Raw genomic sequence first — 16,554 nt, 5'->3', positions numbered from 1 at the left:
AGTAACTTGCAAGAAGGGTAGACATCTCCCTAGAGCCGGAACGTGTTCTCTAAATTTGGGAAACCATTAAATTGTGTCTCCCCTGAAAGTTAGAAGCACCCCAGGAGAACCTGGCAGCCACAGCCCCAGAAAAGTTTGTTGCCTTGTCAGAATGATCTCGTCTTTGGCTTAGTTTTCTATTTCAGTAATGAAATTTGAAGGAATACAAGAGGACTAGCATGTTGACAAGTGACAGAACAGAGGCTGCAGCTGTTGGTGGATTTCCTGTGGCTCTAGTTCACAGATGTAGAATGGACAGCAAGCTACTTTATGATTAGGATTGCTTGAACCAGATGTCCTGTATGTAGGATCTTCTCATTATGTGAGGTTTCCAAGATCCTCCAGAGACTTCAGGTTTTTGAGCTTTTACCGAGAAGGATGAGAGAATGGGTAAGACACTAGAAGGAAAGAGACAGAAATGCAATAGAAAAGGGAAAGTTGTACTATAGATTGTTCTTTTATACATTTGTATTGTATTTTCTGTACATTTTCTATTGAGTACATTATGAAGAAGAAAAAAAAATGCTGCACATCTTTATATAATGTACCAATATAATGACATGGAATGGAACAAGGGTACAAATGCTGACCATCCTTTGTAATATTGCATAACCTATTTATTCTTAATGTAGACTGTATCTCATGAATTAACTCTGCTCGTATCACAGTCCTACTGTAATGATATAATGTGTGGGCACACTGTCCCGTTTGCATTGCACTGTGCAAGGCTGCGAAGCTGAGACAAGAGTCTACATGACTGAGATCATATGCTAGTGAAGCAGACATGTATAAGCTGTTATGTAACATGAGAAAGATTTAATTCCTGGATGAGCAGTGGTGCTAGATCACCACCTGGTGGAAGTTATCTTGCAACAATCTCTGCTCTCCTGCATTTTAAAAGATGAATTACTACTAAACAATGAAGCAAAAACTAATTTTGTGTCACTGTGGCGTCAAGTGTACTTGTCACATATCCCCAGTGGTCACTGACCCTTAGTAGGATCTATGATTTCACTGAGGAGTTCTGTGCACTTAAACAGGACACTGAGAACTATACAGAAATAAGATCTGCATTATAACTTATTTCCAGAGCTCCTGAATAATCTATCTTGGGTTTTGGAAAGAGAGAAACCACAAAAATACACCAAGGGACAAACTGGATTTTTTTAAAAAAATGATTTAATATTTGAGATTACAACAAAAATAATACAAATATCAAATATTCCATTATTGTTTTATGGTTTCAGAGGAAAAAAAAAAAGATCTATTCTGTACAAATGTTCAACAATAAACTTGTTAAACTATTCTGAACTTCTCAGCTGTCTTTCTTTAAACAATTAGACTTTGTATCTGTCAGAAAATATACGTTCCAAAAAAGAAAAAAAAAAATTGAAAAAGTTTAAGGTCTAATTTCACCCTTTGTAAAAAAAAAAATGTGCACTTATTATTGTTTTACATTGCAGCCTTTAAGGCATTGCACCCGTAATGGGCAGAGTCTAGTCTAAAGCCCCGTAAACACGCAACGATTATCGGCCGACCGATCACCACTCTGGACAAAAGTCGGACGTTTTGTTGGTTGGAATGTGCCTAGACTGCACACAAATTTTCTCACCCAACAAAACTCTACTTCAGAAGTGATGTCATGTGTTGGGTTGCTTTCTTTGTGTTCTTTCTTCTCTGAGCATGCCCAGACTTGCTCATCAGATTTTTCCCTATCGAAATCTGTACTGACTGCACGAAAATCGGCCGTGTTTGGACGGCCAAGAAAAATTTTATAGCCTGCACACCGACTTTTCGGCCGAAAAAAATCTGGAGTCGGTTGTCGGAAGCATCATACTAATAAGCCGAAAATCGGCAGATCGGACGTTGGCCGAAAATTCCCTGCCAATTTTCGACGCGTGTGTATGGGGCTTAACTCATTACCAGGAAACTGTGAATGAAGGACATGGCCGGATGGGCGGAGTCCCGCATGGCTGCGCGGTTTTTCAATAATGAAAGCGGGAGCAGAGTGGGGGGGTGGGGGGTGGGGCGAAGATCCCCCAGCCCTAGTCACAAAGCACTGGCAGCAGGAGGTGGGTCACTAGGAGCATGTTAAAGGTTACCCCCTAAACAAGGTGAACTTAGTCTTTAACACAGTGGAAACTACCCACTAAAAAATGTTATTCCTTTTTAGCTTTTTTGGAAACTGGCTCTTCTGCTGATCCTTCATCTTCTACAACTTGAGGTTTCTTCATGGTGTATGTAATGCCAAAAGCAGTCTTCCTGGTCTCTGCAGTTAAAAACACATAATTAAATGAGCTGTGTACTGTGCCTACCAGGTTGGAACATCTTTATGAAAATTAAGGACAGCAGATTACTAGAAAATAGTGGAAAATTCACCATAATTGAATAAAAGCCCTCCATCTCATTTGTTTGCGACATGGTCTCTACAGGCTACAGCTGAATCTATATCTTTCTGATTAACAGAAAGACTAGGTTTAACCTGGCCAGTGTGACCATATGAGCACAGGGTCATCACAGGGCCACTTTTGCTATTGGTGACCTAATTCAAATGTTCTATGCGATTACTACAGGTTTAAAACAGACATATCTGTCTACATCTCCATACATTTGCTTCATAAAGTCAAAAAGAAAGAGGTCTGATCTTTACACGAATGATCGAGTAGTAGGGTACATTCCAGGCAAATAAGAAAACTGCCTAAGGTCCCTTTCACACGGAAAGTCCGTTCAGATCCGCCTGTCAGTTTTTTTGGCGGAACTGATTGGACGCCCCATGCATCTCTATGGGGGATCGGATGTCAGCGGAGACATGTCCGTCGACATCCGATCCGTCAAAACTGGATGGATGGAAACCCTATTTTCCATCCGTCTGGCGGATCGGATGAGAAAGGACAGACGGTCCGTTCCCATCCGATTCCCCCATAGAGATGCATGGGGACCTGACAGCTGTGTCTCCGCACACAGCGTGGAGACACAGCTGTCATCCGCCTGCTCAGCGGGGGATCGGTGGATCGATCCCCCGCGGAGGAAAACTGACGGACTCCGTGTGTGAAAGGGGCCTAATGAGCCACAGTCTACCTGCCAAATATCGAATATACACTCCAACACTGATCTACAGTAACGATAGCTATATAAATCTAGCTGTCAATATTCTTACCTTCTGTTCACTGGTTCAGACACCACTCTCTCTCTCGGAGTCCACACACAGAGCATGAGGGCATTTTGATGCCTTTTAGCCTAGATAAAATGCTGCATTTGTCTTTGAGTGAAAAAGCTGGAACCACCCATTTTCCGTCATGTTAATTCTTGCCCATAAGTCTGATCATTTGAACATCAAAACACATTCCCAACAATTGACACAAACAGAACACCCATGCACACTTTCACTATATTGTCAAAAGTATTGGGACGCCCGCCTTTACACACACATTACCTTGAATGCCATCCCAGTCTTAGTCTGTAGGGTGCAATATTGAGTTGGCTCACCCTTTGCAGCTATAACAGCTTGAACTCTTCTGGGAAGGCTGTCCACAAGGTTTAGGAGTGTGTCTATGAGAATGTTTGACCATTCTTCTACAAGTGTATTTATAAGGTTAGGCACTGATGTTGGACAAAAAGGCCTGGCTCTCCGCTGGGGTGGAGGAACTTGACTGGCCTAAACAACCGATAGAACACCTTTGGGATGAATTAGAGCAGAGGCTGCAAGCCAGGCCTTCTAGTCCAACATCAGTCCCTGAGCTCAAAAATGCGCTTCTGGAAGAATGGTCAAACATTCCCATAGACACACTCCTAAACCTTGTGGACAGCCTTCCCAGACGAGTAGAAGCGGTTAGAGCTGCAAAGGGTGGGCCAACTCAATATTAAACCCTAGAGACTAAGAATGGGATGCCATTAGTCATCCCAAAACCTTTGACAATATAGTGTATTTGCAGGTTAGCTGCAAGGACTGCTGGAAAAGTCCATAAAATCGCAGCTACATCCCAAGCAGATTCTGTGTTCCTGCTTGTAATGCATTCCCACAGATCAACCCTAATGTTCTTCGTTTTGGAGCAGCTAAACTGCAATCTTTGTCCTGGCTTTGAGAAGGTACTAAACCACTGAACCACATTTTTTTCTATTCCAAATCCAATAAGCTGTTTTTGCAGGGAGCCTGACGTTTTAATTTAAAGTGGAATTAAAGGCAGATTGTTTTTGTTTGTAAAAAAACAAATGTCATACCTGCTGTGTGCAGTGGTTTTGCATCCGTTCACACACAGCGTGGCTTGCCCCCCGCTCCCTCCTTTGTGCATTGGCTGCGATTGACAGAAGCGGGAGCCAATGGCGCGGATTAATGTTCTAGCGGGGGGGGGGGTTGTTGAGAATCATGTGGGACTATAGTTACTTGGACAGCCATTTATAAATAGCTCTCGTACGTTCAAATTCAAGTACTGTACTCGTTCCAAGCCATCTCTTTAGACAAGTCCAACATGTGCATGTCATAGACTGCCAAATCCTAGACCATTGTACCATTGTATCTGAATTTCCAATTTATCCTAGACCAATAATTGTATCTGAATTTCCAAAATGATGGTGTTACAATGAATTTAGGCCTTAGAAAAAAGATCATTTGTTATTATAGCTATATGCTTTTACAGGATGCAAAGAAGAGGAAGGATATGGCTTTTCAAACCTGGTTAACGATGGTACAGTCTCCTAAGGATGTTTGAAAGCTACACACCTCGCTTTGCCAAGTATTCATGAAAGACTAAATCAGGTTAAATCTAGGAATATTTTACTTCAAAAATATTAAGCAGATTTCAACTTAAAAATCTCTGTAAAAACGATTCTACTATTCTTCTCTCATTTTGTATTAGGCTTTACAGCACTAATGCGTAACAATTCAATACTGCCATTCATTGGCATTTTGTATAGTGAATGTGCTAATAAATTTGCTTGTGTGAAAAAAAAAAAAAAAAAACCACCCTTACCTTTGATGAAAGAGATCCTCTTAATAAGTATAGAGAGACTTACCGCCATGCAGCAGTGCAGATCGGCAATTGATAGACAGGGCAGCCTTTGCAGGTCCTTCAGATAACCCAAACAGTAAACCTCTGATAATATGTTTAGTATTTCTAACACAGAATGAGATATACCTGTCGTTCTAGTATCATGTTTTAATGTAATTTGATAGAAATCACAGGTATATATGAGCAAATATTCTAAATCTCCAAAAAAAACAACTTCCTATATCATTACATATGGGAAACAGTCATACTTGCACCCCCCTCTTTTTCATATGATTAGCAAAGGAGGTACGCGGCATCATGTGCCTCATATAAAGCCCCACATCCCCCCGTTTTTAACTTTTAAGCATACTTGCACATTGATAATGCAGATCTAATCACTAGTCAGAGAATCACACAGTCATGGTGGCTTCATTAAAACTATGTGGTTTAACTTCAGGCTAGAGCAGATGTATACTTCCAAGATTGATTAACGCAGTATTAAACCGAAAAGCAAACAATCATATTGCAGCTCATCAATCCTTATATGTTATAGCTGCATTAATTTTCTTATTTTTTTAGGTTCCCTTTCTTATATTTTCATGTGGTGATCCTGCCAGCAAGTCTGTTGCAGATGTAGCAGTTAGAGCATTGATGCAAATCTTTGACAGGGGTGCTTACAATGAGCAGTTGCATTTATGTAAAACAGTTATCCCAAAAAAGGAAAAAAAAAAAACTGTTACGGTCACTGCTTATAAAGTAGAAGCTGGAGTTCAGCTTCAATTTTTTTAGAGTATCTAAATCTGGTAGTACATCTAAAAGGGCCATACATACTATAAGATTTTCTGAAGACTTTTTCCTTCAGATTTACCTTTTCTATGTAGTGAAAGGGCCTGCCAGATTGCATACAAATTGAAAGTGTTTAGGTTTGACCTCATATTATATGGTTTTGGTAAATCTAAAGGAAAAAGTCTTCAGAAAATCTTATAGTGTGTAAGGCCCATTACACTCCTCTCCCCCCAGACTGACAATGCTGCGGTCCGCAAGTGTCTCTGTTGCCTCTCCATCAAAAGTGGGGGCGCTCTAATACAGGTGGTGTGTTACTGGCCAAATCACCAGGTGAAAACAGAGGGTTTAAAAAAAAAAAAAAAAAGAGAACACAAATGCAGCCACCACATTTAACCACTTTAAGACCGAAAGGATTTGCCCCCTTAATGACCAGGCCATATTTTGCAATTCGGCACTGCGTTACTTTAACGGACAATTGCGCGGTCGTGCGACGCTGTACCTAAATAAAATTGATGTCCTTTTCCTTTTAGAGCTTTCTTTTGGTGGTATTTGATCACCTCTGCGATTTTTATTTTTGGCGCTATAAAGAAAAAAAGAGCGACAAAAAAATTATATATATTTTTCACATTCTGCTATATAACATTCCCAAAAAAAAAAAAAATCAAAATCAAAATTTAAAATTTTAGGCCAATTTATTTTCTGCTACATATTGATGGTATAAAAAATAAATAAATAATCGCAATAATAGTATTTTGATTGGTATGCGCAAGTTATTGCGTCCACTAACTAAGGGAAAGATTTATGTCATTTTTATTGTTTTTTTTTTTTTACTAGTAATGGCAGGGATCTGCGATTTTTTGCGACATTGCGGCAGACAGATCGGACCCCTAACTGACATTTTTGACACTTTTGGGGATACCAGTGACATTTTTACAGTAATCAATGCTAAAAATATGCAGTGTTACCGTAATAGTCCCATTGACAGGGAAGGGGTTAACTCTATGGGTGATCAATGGGTTAAATGTGAGCCTAGGGAAGTGTTTCTAACTGAGGGGGGCGTGGCTTCTGAAATGACCATAGAGACATGTGATCCTATATAGAAGGATCAAATCGGCTCTATGGTCATTCCAGGGAGAAGTACGGTCGGCTGTATTTACAACAGCTGACCGTTCTCTCTCAGCGGGGAACGATTGTGGGTGTCAGGCGGCAATCGGAGCCACCTGCCTGCTGCATCGGCTTCCCCGCTGATGAGCCTCCTGCTCGTGACTGACGTATAGCTACGTCGGTTTGCCCAGGAGCGGCTGCCTGGTCGTAAAGAGGTTAAAGGATTGGTAATCTGCAATAATTACATTTTTGATTTGAGTCTAATACCGCTTTCATTTTATGGAACTTTCTGGGCACAAAACCCTTATTAATGTAATCCATTCAAAGTTTTAAAAAGGATACAATGTGGAAACATCATACGGACCTCTCAGTTCAAGCGGCTGCAATTTAAAAAGAAAAGAAAAACTCAAAAAAGCATTCACTTTTTGGGAAGGTTTTTAGAAGGATACAGAAATACCATAGCTAGGCATACATATTTTGCCTTCAGGAACTTGGCCTCTTCATATTTTACAATATCTATATCTTCAGTATATGTACACATGCACAGTTACATACACAATCACTAGGTTATCACTTATATTATGTTTTATATATTCCCCATGACTGGGAAACAGGGTCAATGCAGCCAAATAATATAAAATGTAATTTCAACCCTTGTCTACTTTTGCTTAAGATAGGTCTATCGCTGGGAATTGAGACAAAAAGGAGGAGGAAAGAACTTACCCTTTCTGCACCACTTGAAATAATAATGTTCTACATGAAAAAAAAACAAAAAACAAAATGATCTATGTGCAGACAATACAAAGCAGATTAAATCAAATAAAAGCTACCACTAAGGATAAAGAGGGAGCTGGGAATGTATACGTGTCCCTTGGAAAAGCTAACTATATTAAAAAATGGTGGATCTGCTCTGCATAGAATCAGCTTTCAGCTTTTTTTTTTTTTTATGTCAAAGCTTAACCACTTACCGACCAGCCACCATAGTTTTACTATGCTGACCGTCGTCATTACTAGTAAAAAAAAATTAATAAATAGAAATGACATAAATCTTTCCCCTAGTTTGTAGACGCGATAACTTTTATGCAAACCAATCAATACACATTTATTAGGATTTTTTTTTACCAAAAATATGTGGCAGACTACATATTGGCCTAAATTGATAAAAAAAACTTTAAAGAGTTACTGAATATAGAGCGGGCATTTAGGTTTTGGCTGGACACTGGTGGGCTGACTCGCCCACTAGATGTCTTTGAGATCAAAGTCAATATATCCTTGCCATAGTTTGTGTTTGCATGCTTCAAAAAGACCACAATGTAGGCAGCTGGACTAACAAATTGTAAACTTGCTGAACAATATGGAAAATTGACTTGGAGAGGCTGACAGCATCAGTAGGCTACATGGGTGCAGAGGCATCTTCACATGTGTTTATATGCTTGAGAGTGACTGATGTTCTGTGTAGATGCAAGAAGGAGGCTGATAAAAATCAATGACAGGCTGCTGACATAGCAGCTGCACAGTCTTCCCTCACACCTGAGCTTTTAGGCTTTATGCACACTGGGTTCTTCTGAAAAACCAGTGTCAAAAACACGCCTAAAGCTGCATTTTTGCAAACATGTTTAACCACTTTAATACAGGGCAGTTAAACACCTTCCCGCCCAGACCAATTTTCAGCTTTCAGCGTTCTCACACTTTGAATGACAATTGCTCAGTCATGCTACACTGTAACCAAACAAAATTTTTATCATTTTTTTCACACAAATAGAGCTTTCTTTTGGTGGTATTTGATCACAACTGGGTTTTTTAATTTTTGTGATATAAGCAGAAAAAGAGCAAAAATTTTGCAAAAAAAACACTTTTTTTTAGTTTCCATTAAAAAATTTTGCAAAAAATTAATTTTTCTTCATACATTTTGGCCAAAATGTATACTGCTACTTATCTCTAGTAAAAATAACCCATATTAGTGTATATTATTTAGTCTGTGTGAAAGTTATTGAGTCTAGAAGCTATGGTACCAATTCCTGAAAATTGATCACACCTGATGTACTAACGGCCTATCTCCTTTCTTGAGGCCCTAAAATGTCAGAACAGTACAAATACCCCCCAAATGACCCCTTTTTGGAAAGTAGACAGTCCAACGTATTTAGTAAGAGGCATGGTGAGTTTTTTTAAGTTTTAATTTTTTCCCACAATTCTTGGGAAAATGAAGAAAAAAATTGTTTTTTCTTTTTTTTCCCACAAAGTTGTCAATTTATAAACTATTTCTAATACCTAGCATGTACACAGCAAAAATGACACCCCAAAATACATTCTGCCACTCCTCCTGAGTATGGCAATACCACATGTGTGAGACTTTTACACAGCCTGGCCACATACAGAGACCCAACGTCCAGGGAGCTCCTTCAAGCGTTCTAGGAGCATAAATACACTTATAACTTTCTGACTACATATCACACTTTTGAAGGCCCTGACTGGCCAGGACAATGGAATTGCCCACAAAATGACCCCATTTTGGAAAGAAAACACTCCAACTTATATTCTATGAGGCATTGTGAGTCTTTTGAACATGTCATTTTTTTCCACCAGTTTTTGGAAAACGTGGGAAAAAAATGAAAACCTATTTTTTTTACACAAAGTTGTCCATTTATAAGATATTTCCAACACATAGCATGTACATAGCAAAAATGACACCTCAAAATACATTCTGCCACTCCTCCTGAGTATGGCGATACCACATGTGTGAGACTTTTTTACAGCCAGGCCACATACAGAAGTCCAACATTGAAGTAGCACCTCCAGGCGTTCTCGGAGCATAAAATACACTTTTCATTTCTCAACCACCTATAACACTTTTGAAGGCCCTGGAGCACCAGCACATTGAAAAAGCCCACTAAATGACCCCATTTTGGAAAGCAAACACCCCAACGTATAATCTATGAGGCATAATGAGTCTTTTGAACATGTCATTTTTTTCCAGAATCTTTCGGAAAATGTGGAAAAAAAATGAAAATGCATTTTTTTTTCACAAAGTTGTCCATTTATAAGATATTTCCAACACATAGCATGTACATAGCAAAAATGACACCTCAAAATACATTCTGCCACTCCTCCTGAGTATGGCGATACCACATGTGTGAGACTTTTTTACAGTCAGGCCACATACAGAAGTCCAACATTGAAGTAGCACCTCCAGGCGTTCTCGGAGCATAAAATACACTTTTCATTTCTCAACCACCTATTACACTTTTGAAGGCCCTGGAGCACCAGCACATTGAAAAAGACCACTAAATGACCCCATTTTGGAAAGCAAACACCCCAACGTATAATCTATGAGGCATAATGAGTCTTTTGAACATGTCATTTTTTTCCCGAATCTTTCGGAAAATGTGGAAAAAAAATGAAAACGCATTTTTTTTACACAAAGTTGTCCAATTATAAGATATTTCCAACACATAGCATGTACATAGCAAAAATGACACCTCAAAATACATTCTGCCACTCCTCCTGAGTATGGCGATACCACATATGTGAGACTTTTACACAGCCTGGCCACATAACGAAACTCAACATCCAAGTAGCACCGCCAGGCATTCTAGGAGCATAAATTACACACATAATGTTCTGACTACCTATCACACTTTTGAAGGCCCTGGAGCACCAAGACAATGAAATTGCCCACAAAATGACCCCATTTTGGAAAGAAAACACTCCAACGTATATTCTATGAGGCATTGTGAGTCTTTTGAACATGTCATTTTTTTCCACAAGTTTTTGGAAAATGTGGGAAAAAAAAAGAAAACTTATTTTTTTTACACAAAGTTGTCAATTTATAGGATATTTCTAGCACATAGCATGTACATAGCAAAAATGACACCCCAAAATACATTCTGCCACTCTTCCTGAGTATGGCGATACCATATGTGTGGGACTTTTACACCGCCTGGCCATAAACCGAGACCCAACATCCAAGTAGACACCTTCAGACGTTCTAGGAGCATGCATTTTACATCTAATTTCCTGACAACCTATTACATTTTTGAAGGCCCTTCATATTTCTAACACATAGCATGTACATACCAATTACACCCCAAAATATATTCTGCTGAGCAAAGGGTAAATAAATGATTACCTGTGGTTGTAGTAGTGGTCCACAGAGGAGAGCATCCAGGTAGAAGGCAGGGATGTGGTCCGTGACAGCAAAAGCAATCGGACAGGCAGCAGGCAGAAATACTGTCCATAGTCATTACAGGCAGCAGGCAGGAGTACTGTGCATAGTCATTACAGGCAGCAAGCAGGGATACTGTCCATAGTCATTACAGGCAGCAAGCAGGGATAGTGTCAGCACAGCCAAGCATTGGTCCAGGTAGCAGGCAGAGATGTGGTCTATAAAGCCCTGGGTCATTATATGCAGCGTTATGTTCAACCCCACAAAATATTGATCCAGGCAGCAGGAAGGAACATCACGCTTAGGCCTCTGTCAGGAAAGAATGGGGACAGGGGTAGAGGCTTCTCCCACCCAAATCGCTTTGAAGCCTCCGGACTCCAGACCCTGTTATGGGAACACAGAAAACCAAAAACGGTTTTTCCATACTCCTAACTCTCTTCTGAAGCCCCTCACATATATGTGAGACCCCTGTCTACTGAAGTAGAAGGGCAAAAGATCAGTCCAAGTGGCAGGCAAAAAGCGTGGTTGATTAGCAGGCCGGGTCGGTACACTTGGAAGTCAGAAATTTGGTTTAAATCGGCAGGCAAAGGCATCGTTGGTAAACAGGCTGAGGTCGGTACACATGGATTTCAGAAACTTGGTTTTCAAAGCGGCAGGCAAATTCATCGTCGGTAAACAGGCCAGGGTCTGGTAACGTAGAAACATGGTAGCATGGTGATCTGGAAGGGTATTTCAAAAAGGGAAATGGCAGTCTTAAAATTAAGGGGATCTAAAATCTTATGGCTGTATGGTAGATTTTGAAACAATCTCCAATGCATAGGCCAGGTTGGGAGGGACAATCGGGACAATGATAACTTGTGTCTCTTCGAATTCCATTACTGCTGCACACACGACATCTCTTTTGGCGCCTTCTTCCTGATTCTGTGGGGGGAATACTATAGGGAAAATGTTGCTCGTGAAGTCTACTCACACTATCTGAGCGAATGCTTGCTGGGGCCGGTCCTCGTTGGTATATTAGGGCAGTGATGATTTCTTCAATGTACTTGAGGTAGTGGAGGTGTGGGTTTCCGGGTGTTTTTTGATGGCAGACAAAGGAATTGTACATGGCCAAATGAAATAGGTAAAATGCAACTTTTTTGTACCAGTAACGGGACCTTCTGGTTGATAAATAGGGCTGCAGCATCTGGTCATTTAAATCCACCCCCCCCATGAACAAATTGTATTCGTGGACGCATTCAGGCTTTGTAATGGGGCCACGTCTTCGGGGAATCTCCACCACGGTGTCATTGTGGATGGTGGACAAGATGTAGACATCTTTCTTGTCCCTCCACTTCATGGCCAACACTTCCTCATTCCTCATAAATGCGCTTTCCCCCGGTTGAAGGTTTTTTTGGACCAGAGGTTGTGGGAATCCCTTCCGATTTTTTCTGCTAGTACCACAGGCCAGGGTTTTTTCCAGGTATAGGTGGCGAAAAAGGGGAAGACTGGTGTAATAATTATCCACATAAAGATGGTACCCTTTTTTGAACAGGGGGTATGCCAGGTCCCAGACAATTTTCCCACTGGTTCCGATGTATGTTGGGCATTCGGGGGGCTGGAGCTGGGAGTCTTTGCCTTCATAGACACGAAAGGCGTAGACATACCCAGTGGCTCTCTCGCATAATTTGTTCATCTTCACCCCATACCTGGCTCTCTTATTTGGGATATATTGCTTGAAGTGCAGCCGGCCAGTATAATGGATCAGGGATTCATCCACACAGATGTTTTTGTCTGGGACATACACTTCAGCAAATTTTTGTAAAAAATAATTTATTAGGGGGCGCAATTTATATAATTTGTCGTGGTTGGGATGATCTCGGGGAGGGCACTGTGAATTGTCACTAAAATGGAGGAAGCGCATGATCATGTCATACCTTGATCTTGACATGACAGCGGAAAAAAGAGGCATGTGGTGGATGGGGTGGCTGGACCAATAGGCATGGACTTCATTCTTCTTAGAAAGCCCCATGTTGAGTGTAAGTCCCAAAAATATTTTGAATTCGTCCACTGTAAGACGGCGCCAATTGAACGGGCGGGCATAGGAAGAATCGGGGTTGGAGGCAATAAATTGACCTGCGTAAATGTTGGTTTGGTCCACAATGTACTCCAGCAAGTCTTGGGGAAAAAACAAATAAAAATAATCCAATAGCGAAAAATTTGAAGTGTTGGGCTGCACACCTGGCTGTGCGGTGAAAGGGGGGATTATCGCTGTTCCTGAGCTGGCAGGCAACCATACGGGGTTTGCCAGGGCATCGGGAAGGTGGGTTTGGGCCCGGCTTCTTCGGGTTGCACTAGTTATTCCAGTGCTGGTACTGGGCTCCTCTTCTTGGGGTCTAGCTGCGGCGGTGTTGGTGCTGCTAGATAACGGAAAGTGTTCTGGGCTTACTCTCCTTATCCTTTTAGGAGGACGGACTGTTTCCTCCTCGGATTCAAGGTCCGATCCACTATCCTCCACTGGCTCATATTCCGAACCAGTATCGGATGATGCGAGCTCCCCGGCGCTCTCATCACCTGACTCGGCTATCATTTCAAATGCCTCCTGTGCTGTGAAAAACCTTTTGGCCATACTGGCGGTACTGATTGGTACTGGCGGTACTGATTGGTACTGATGGGTCCTGGCGGTACTGACAGTACTGGTGGGTATTGGCGGTACTGGTGGGTATTGGCGGTACTGGTGGGTATTGACGGTATTGGCGGTACTGGTGGGTACTGGCGGTATTGGCGGTACTGGCGGGTACTGGCGGGTACTGGTGGGTACTGGTGGGTACTGGCGGGTACTGGTGGTACTGATGGGTACTGGCGGGTTTTTAGATGTTCCAGATATGATGACAGATCCACAGATCCAGATGTTCTGACAGATCCAGATGGGCTGTGAGTGACACTGGTGACAGGTCCTCTTTATTGGGGGGGGGGGGGGGGGCTGTGTAGTGCACTTTTTACTACAATTACACAGTAAATGTACTCACTGATCACTGATCTCTGCTATTCTCCTCACACGATCGGTGTGTGTGAGGAGAACAGCTTAGATCAGTACTATCAGCTTTCCATTGTTATTGTTGTGACCGGCTGTGATTGGACACAGCCGATCACGTGGTAAACAGCCAATTTTATTGGCTGTTTACCCTGATCGGGTATGCGCTGTGTCCGAGGGACACATTACATGCCCGATCGCTGCGGTGCGCGCTCTCAGGAGCGCGCAGCAGCTTGTTATCCTGGCCGCCGTCATATGACGTCCGGTCAGGATAACTCAACCACATTCCCGCCGTCATTTTGCAATAGGGCGGGCGGGAAGTGGTTAACCAATCAAACTGAGATTGGTTTGATCAGCTGCTTCTCAGGCCGGTACAGGCCAGGTAAAGACTGAACCAAAACTGGAACAAAATCCCTTGCCACTTCTAGCTTCATTCATCTAGCTTCATTCATCCTCTGTGGGCAGCCAATCTGCCCGCTTACATCAGTCCTGGCTCCCCATGAAACTAGAGAGCTCCGGAACAACAACAGATGGCAACAGGATGGAGGGGCCTGTTCTGAGCCCTGTAAATGTGATCAAGCGGCTGTAAAGCTGCTCAGATCACTTTTACCTGAAACCAGATCCCCAGCTCTAAAAAATGACACCAGGATCATGGCAGCAGCATATATATAAATCCAAAGCTGGTTTGGAGGCATTGACAGGTCTTGCAGATGAGGAATATCAAAAACAGCAGTGTTTTTATGGTCAACGTTTCGATGAAGCTCAGTCCATCTTTCTCAAGACTTGAGAAGAATGGACTGAGCTTCATCGAAACGTCGACCATAAAAACACTGCTGTTTTTGATCTTCCTCATCTGCAAGACCCGTGAATGCCTCTAAACCAGATTTAGATTTATATGAATTTCTTTGTGGGTGAGCACCTGGGCATTTACTTCCAAGCATAGTTTCTTTTTTTTTTTTTTTTTTTTTTACACATACACACTGGATGGGAAGTGGTTAATGTAGATTTTCTGCGTTGCACTATGTCCCCTCTTTACTCCTGCTACTTATGCTGTCTGATCAGTGTAAAAAAAAAAGTGCGTACTGGGGGGGCGTGGCCAGCGCGGGACCGTAATGGACGTCTGATCCCTCGCTCCGGCGTCCGCTATCCAGCGACATCCAACCAGCTACGCTAGGCATCCACCCTCAATATCCACACCGCTGCAACCCAGGAACACTCCTGCACCGATCGACATGACGGGGAAACGAAAAGGAGTGAAGGGGCCGCAGAAACTCACAGCCTTCTTCCCGCCGCCATCCCGGAGCGGTCGACAAGATGGCGCCGGCGGCTCGGGCCTTGCCGCTCCGGAGAGGCAGAGGGTACACTACTCCGATTTACCGGACGAACAGCAGTCCGGCGACCTACAGCGAGCAGGTACTGTGTCCCCCTGCACCCCTGAACCCTCCAGCCCGACATGCTCCAGCCCGGTCAAATCCAAGATCAGACTTGATTCCCAGGCCCAGGCCTCGCTACTAGGCCGCACTGCACGCTCTCTGCTCCCTGTGCAATTAGGGGCATCCCCTATAGCAGACTTCCCCACTGTGGGAAAGCCGATCCTGGACACTGCTCTAAAAGACATGATGTTTACTTTTCACACATCCCTGCAATCTGATATCATGGCTTTGGCAAATAGATTTACAGCGGAAGTCCACTCCCTAGGAGAAAGAGTGCACAATGTTGAATCATCTATGACTGACATGGTGGCCACAGTAAATGAACTTGTAGACGCTCATGAGGAAAACTTATCGGAAAGCCAGTGGGTTAAAGCTAAAATAGCTGATCTGGAGGATCGCTCCAGAAGGAACAATTTAAAGATCCGGGGCATTCCTGAATCAGTGCCACCGACAGAGCTACACAAATTTGCCTTGGAAGTTTTCACAGCCCTCCTGCCTGAAGCGTCCCCTTTGGATCTAACCATAGATCGCATTCACAGGGTTCCAAAACCTCCCTTTCTGCCTCAACATATTCCTCGTGACACCTTACTGCGTGTACACTTTTACCACATCAAAGAAGCTCTCCTACAAAAATCAAGGGTGTTGGGCCACCTCCCTGAACCGTACGCCAATGTCCAACTTTTTGCGGATCTATCCAAACACACCTTAGATATGAGACGGCAGCTGTCCACGATTACAAAGGCTCTTCGGAACCATAATCTCCCCTACAAATGGAAGCATCCCTCTAAAATTGTGGTAGAGAAAAATGGCTCCTCATTCAGCATCACATCTCTAGAGAGAGGTCTCTCGTTGTTGCAATCCTGGGGCATCATCCCAGAACCTGCTCCTCCGGCTAGAGCAAAGAAATCCCCAAGTCGCATTCCCCAGCAATGGCACACAGTGCAGCATGGCAGCGCCCACAACATTTGATGGTCTAACCGAGCACTATGCCAACCGCGACACTTGTTGCATTATGCTTTATTGTGGTTGCCGGCT

General features: G+C 42.6%; 1 protein-coding gene across 1 annotated transcript in view; it reads right to left on the bottom strand.

The window, feature by feature from the left end:
- Positions 1-2,147: 2,147 nt before the first annotated feature.
- Positions 2,148-16,554, bottom strand: part of RPP30 (ribonuclease P/MRP subunit p30) — a 74,011-nt gene continuing 59,604 nt past the window's right edge. The window contains exons 9-12 of the mRNA XM_082269312.1: positions 7,638-7,667; positions 7,257-7,294; positions 5,050-5,129; positions 2,148-2,308 (exon numbers count right to left, since the gene is read on the bottom strand). Of these exons, the coding sequence (XP_082125438.1) occupies positions 2,199-2,308; positions 5,050-5,129; positions 7,257-7,294; positions 7,638-7,667 (258 nt within the window). The 3' untranslated portion in view covers positions 2,148-2,198. The remainder of the gene's footprint in view (positions 2,309-5,049; positions 5,130-7,256; positions 7,295-7,637; positions 7,668-16,554) is intronic.

This window comes from Pelophylax lessonae (assembly GCF_965119305.1).
Source record: "Pelophylax lessonae genome assembly, chromosome: 9".
NCBI lineage: Eukaryota > Metazoa > Chordata > Amphibia > Anura > Ranidae > Pelophylax > Pelophylax lessonae.
Note: the sequence above shows the minus strand (reverse complement) of the source record. Positions and strands in the feature narration are given on the sequence as shown.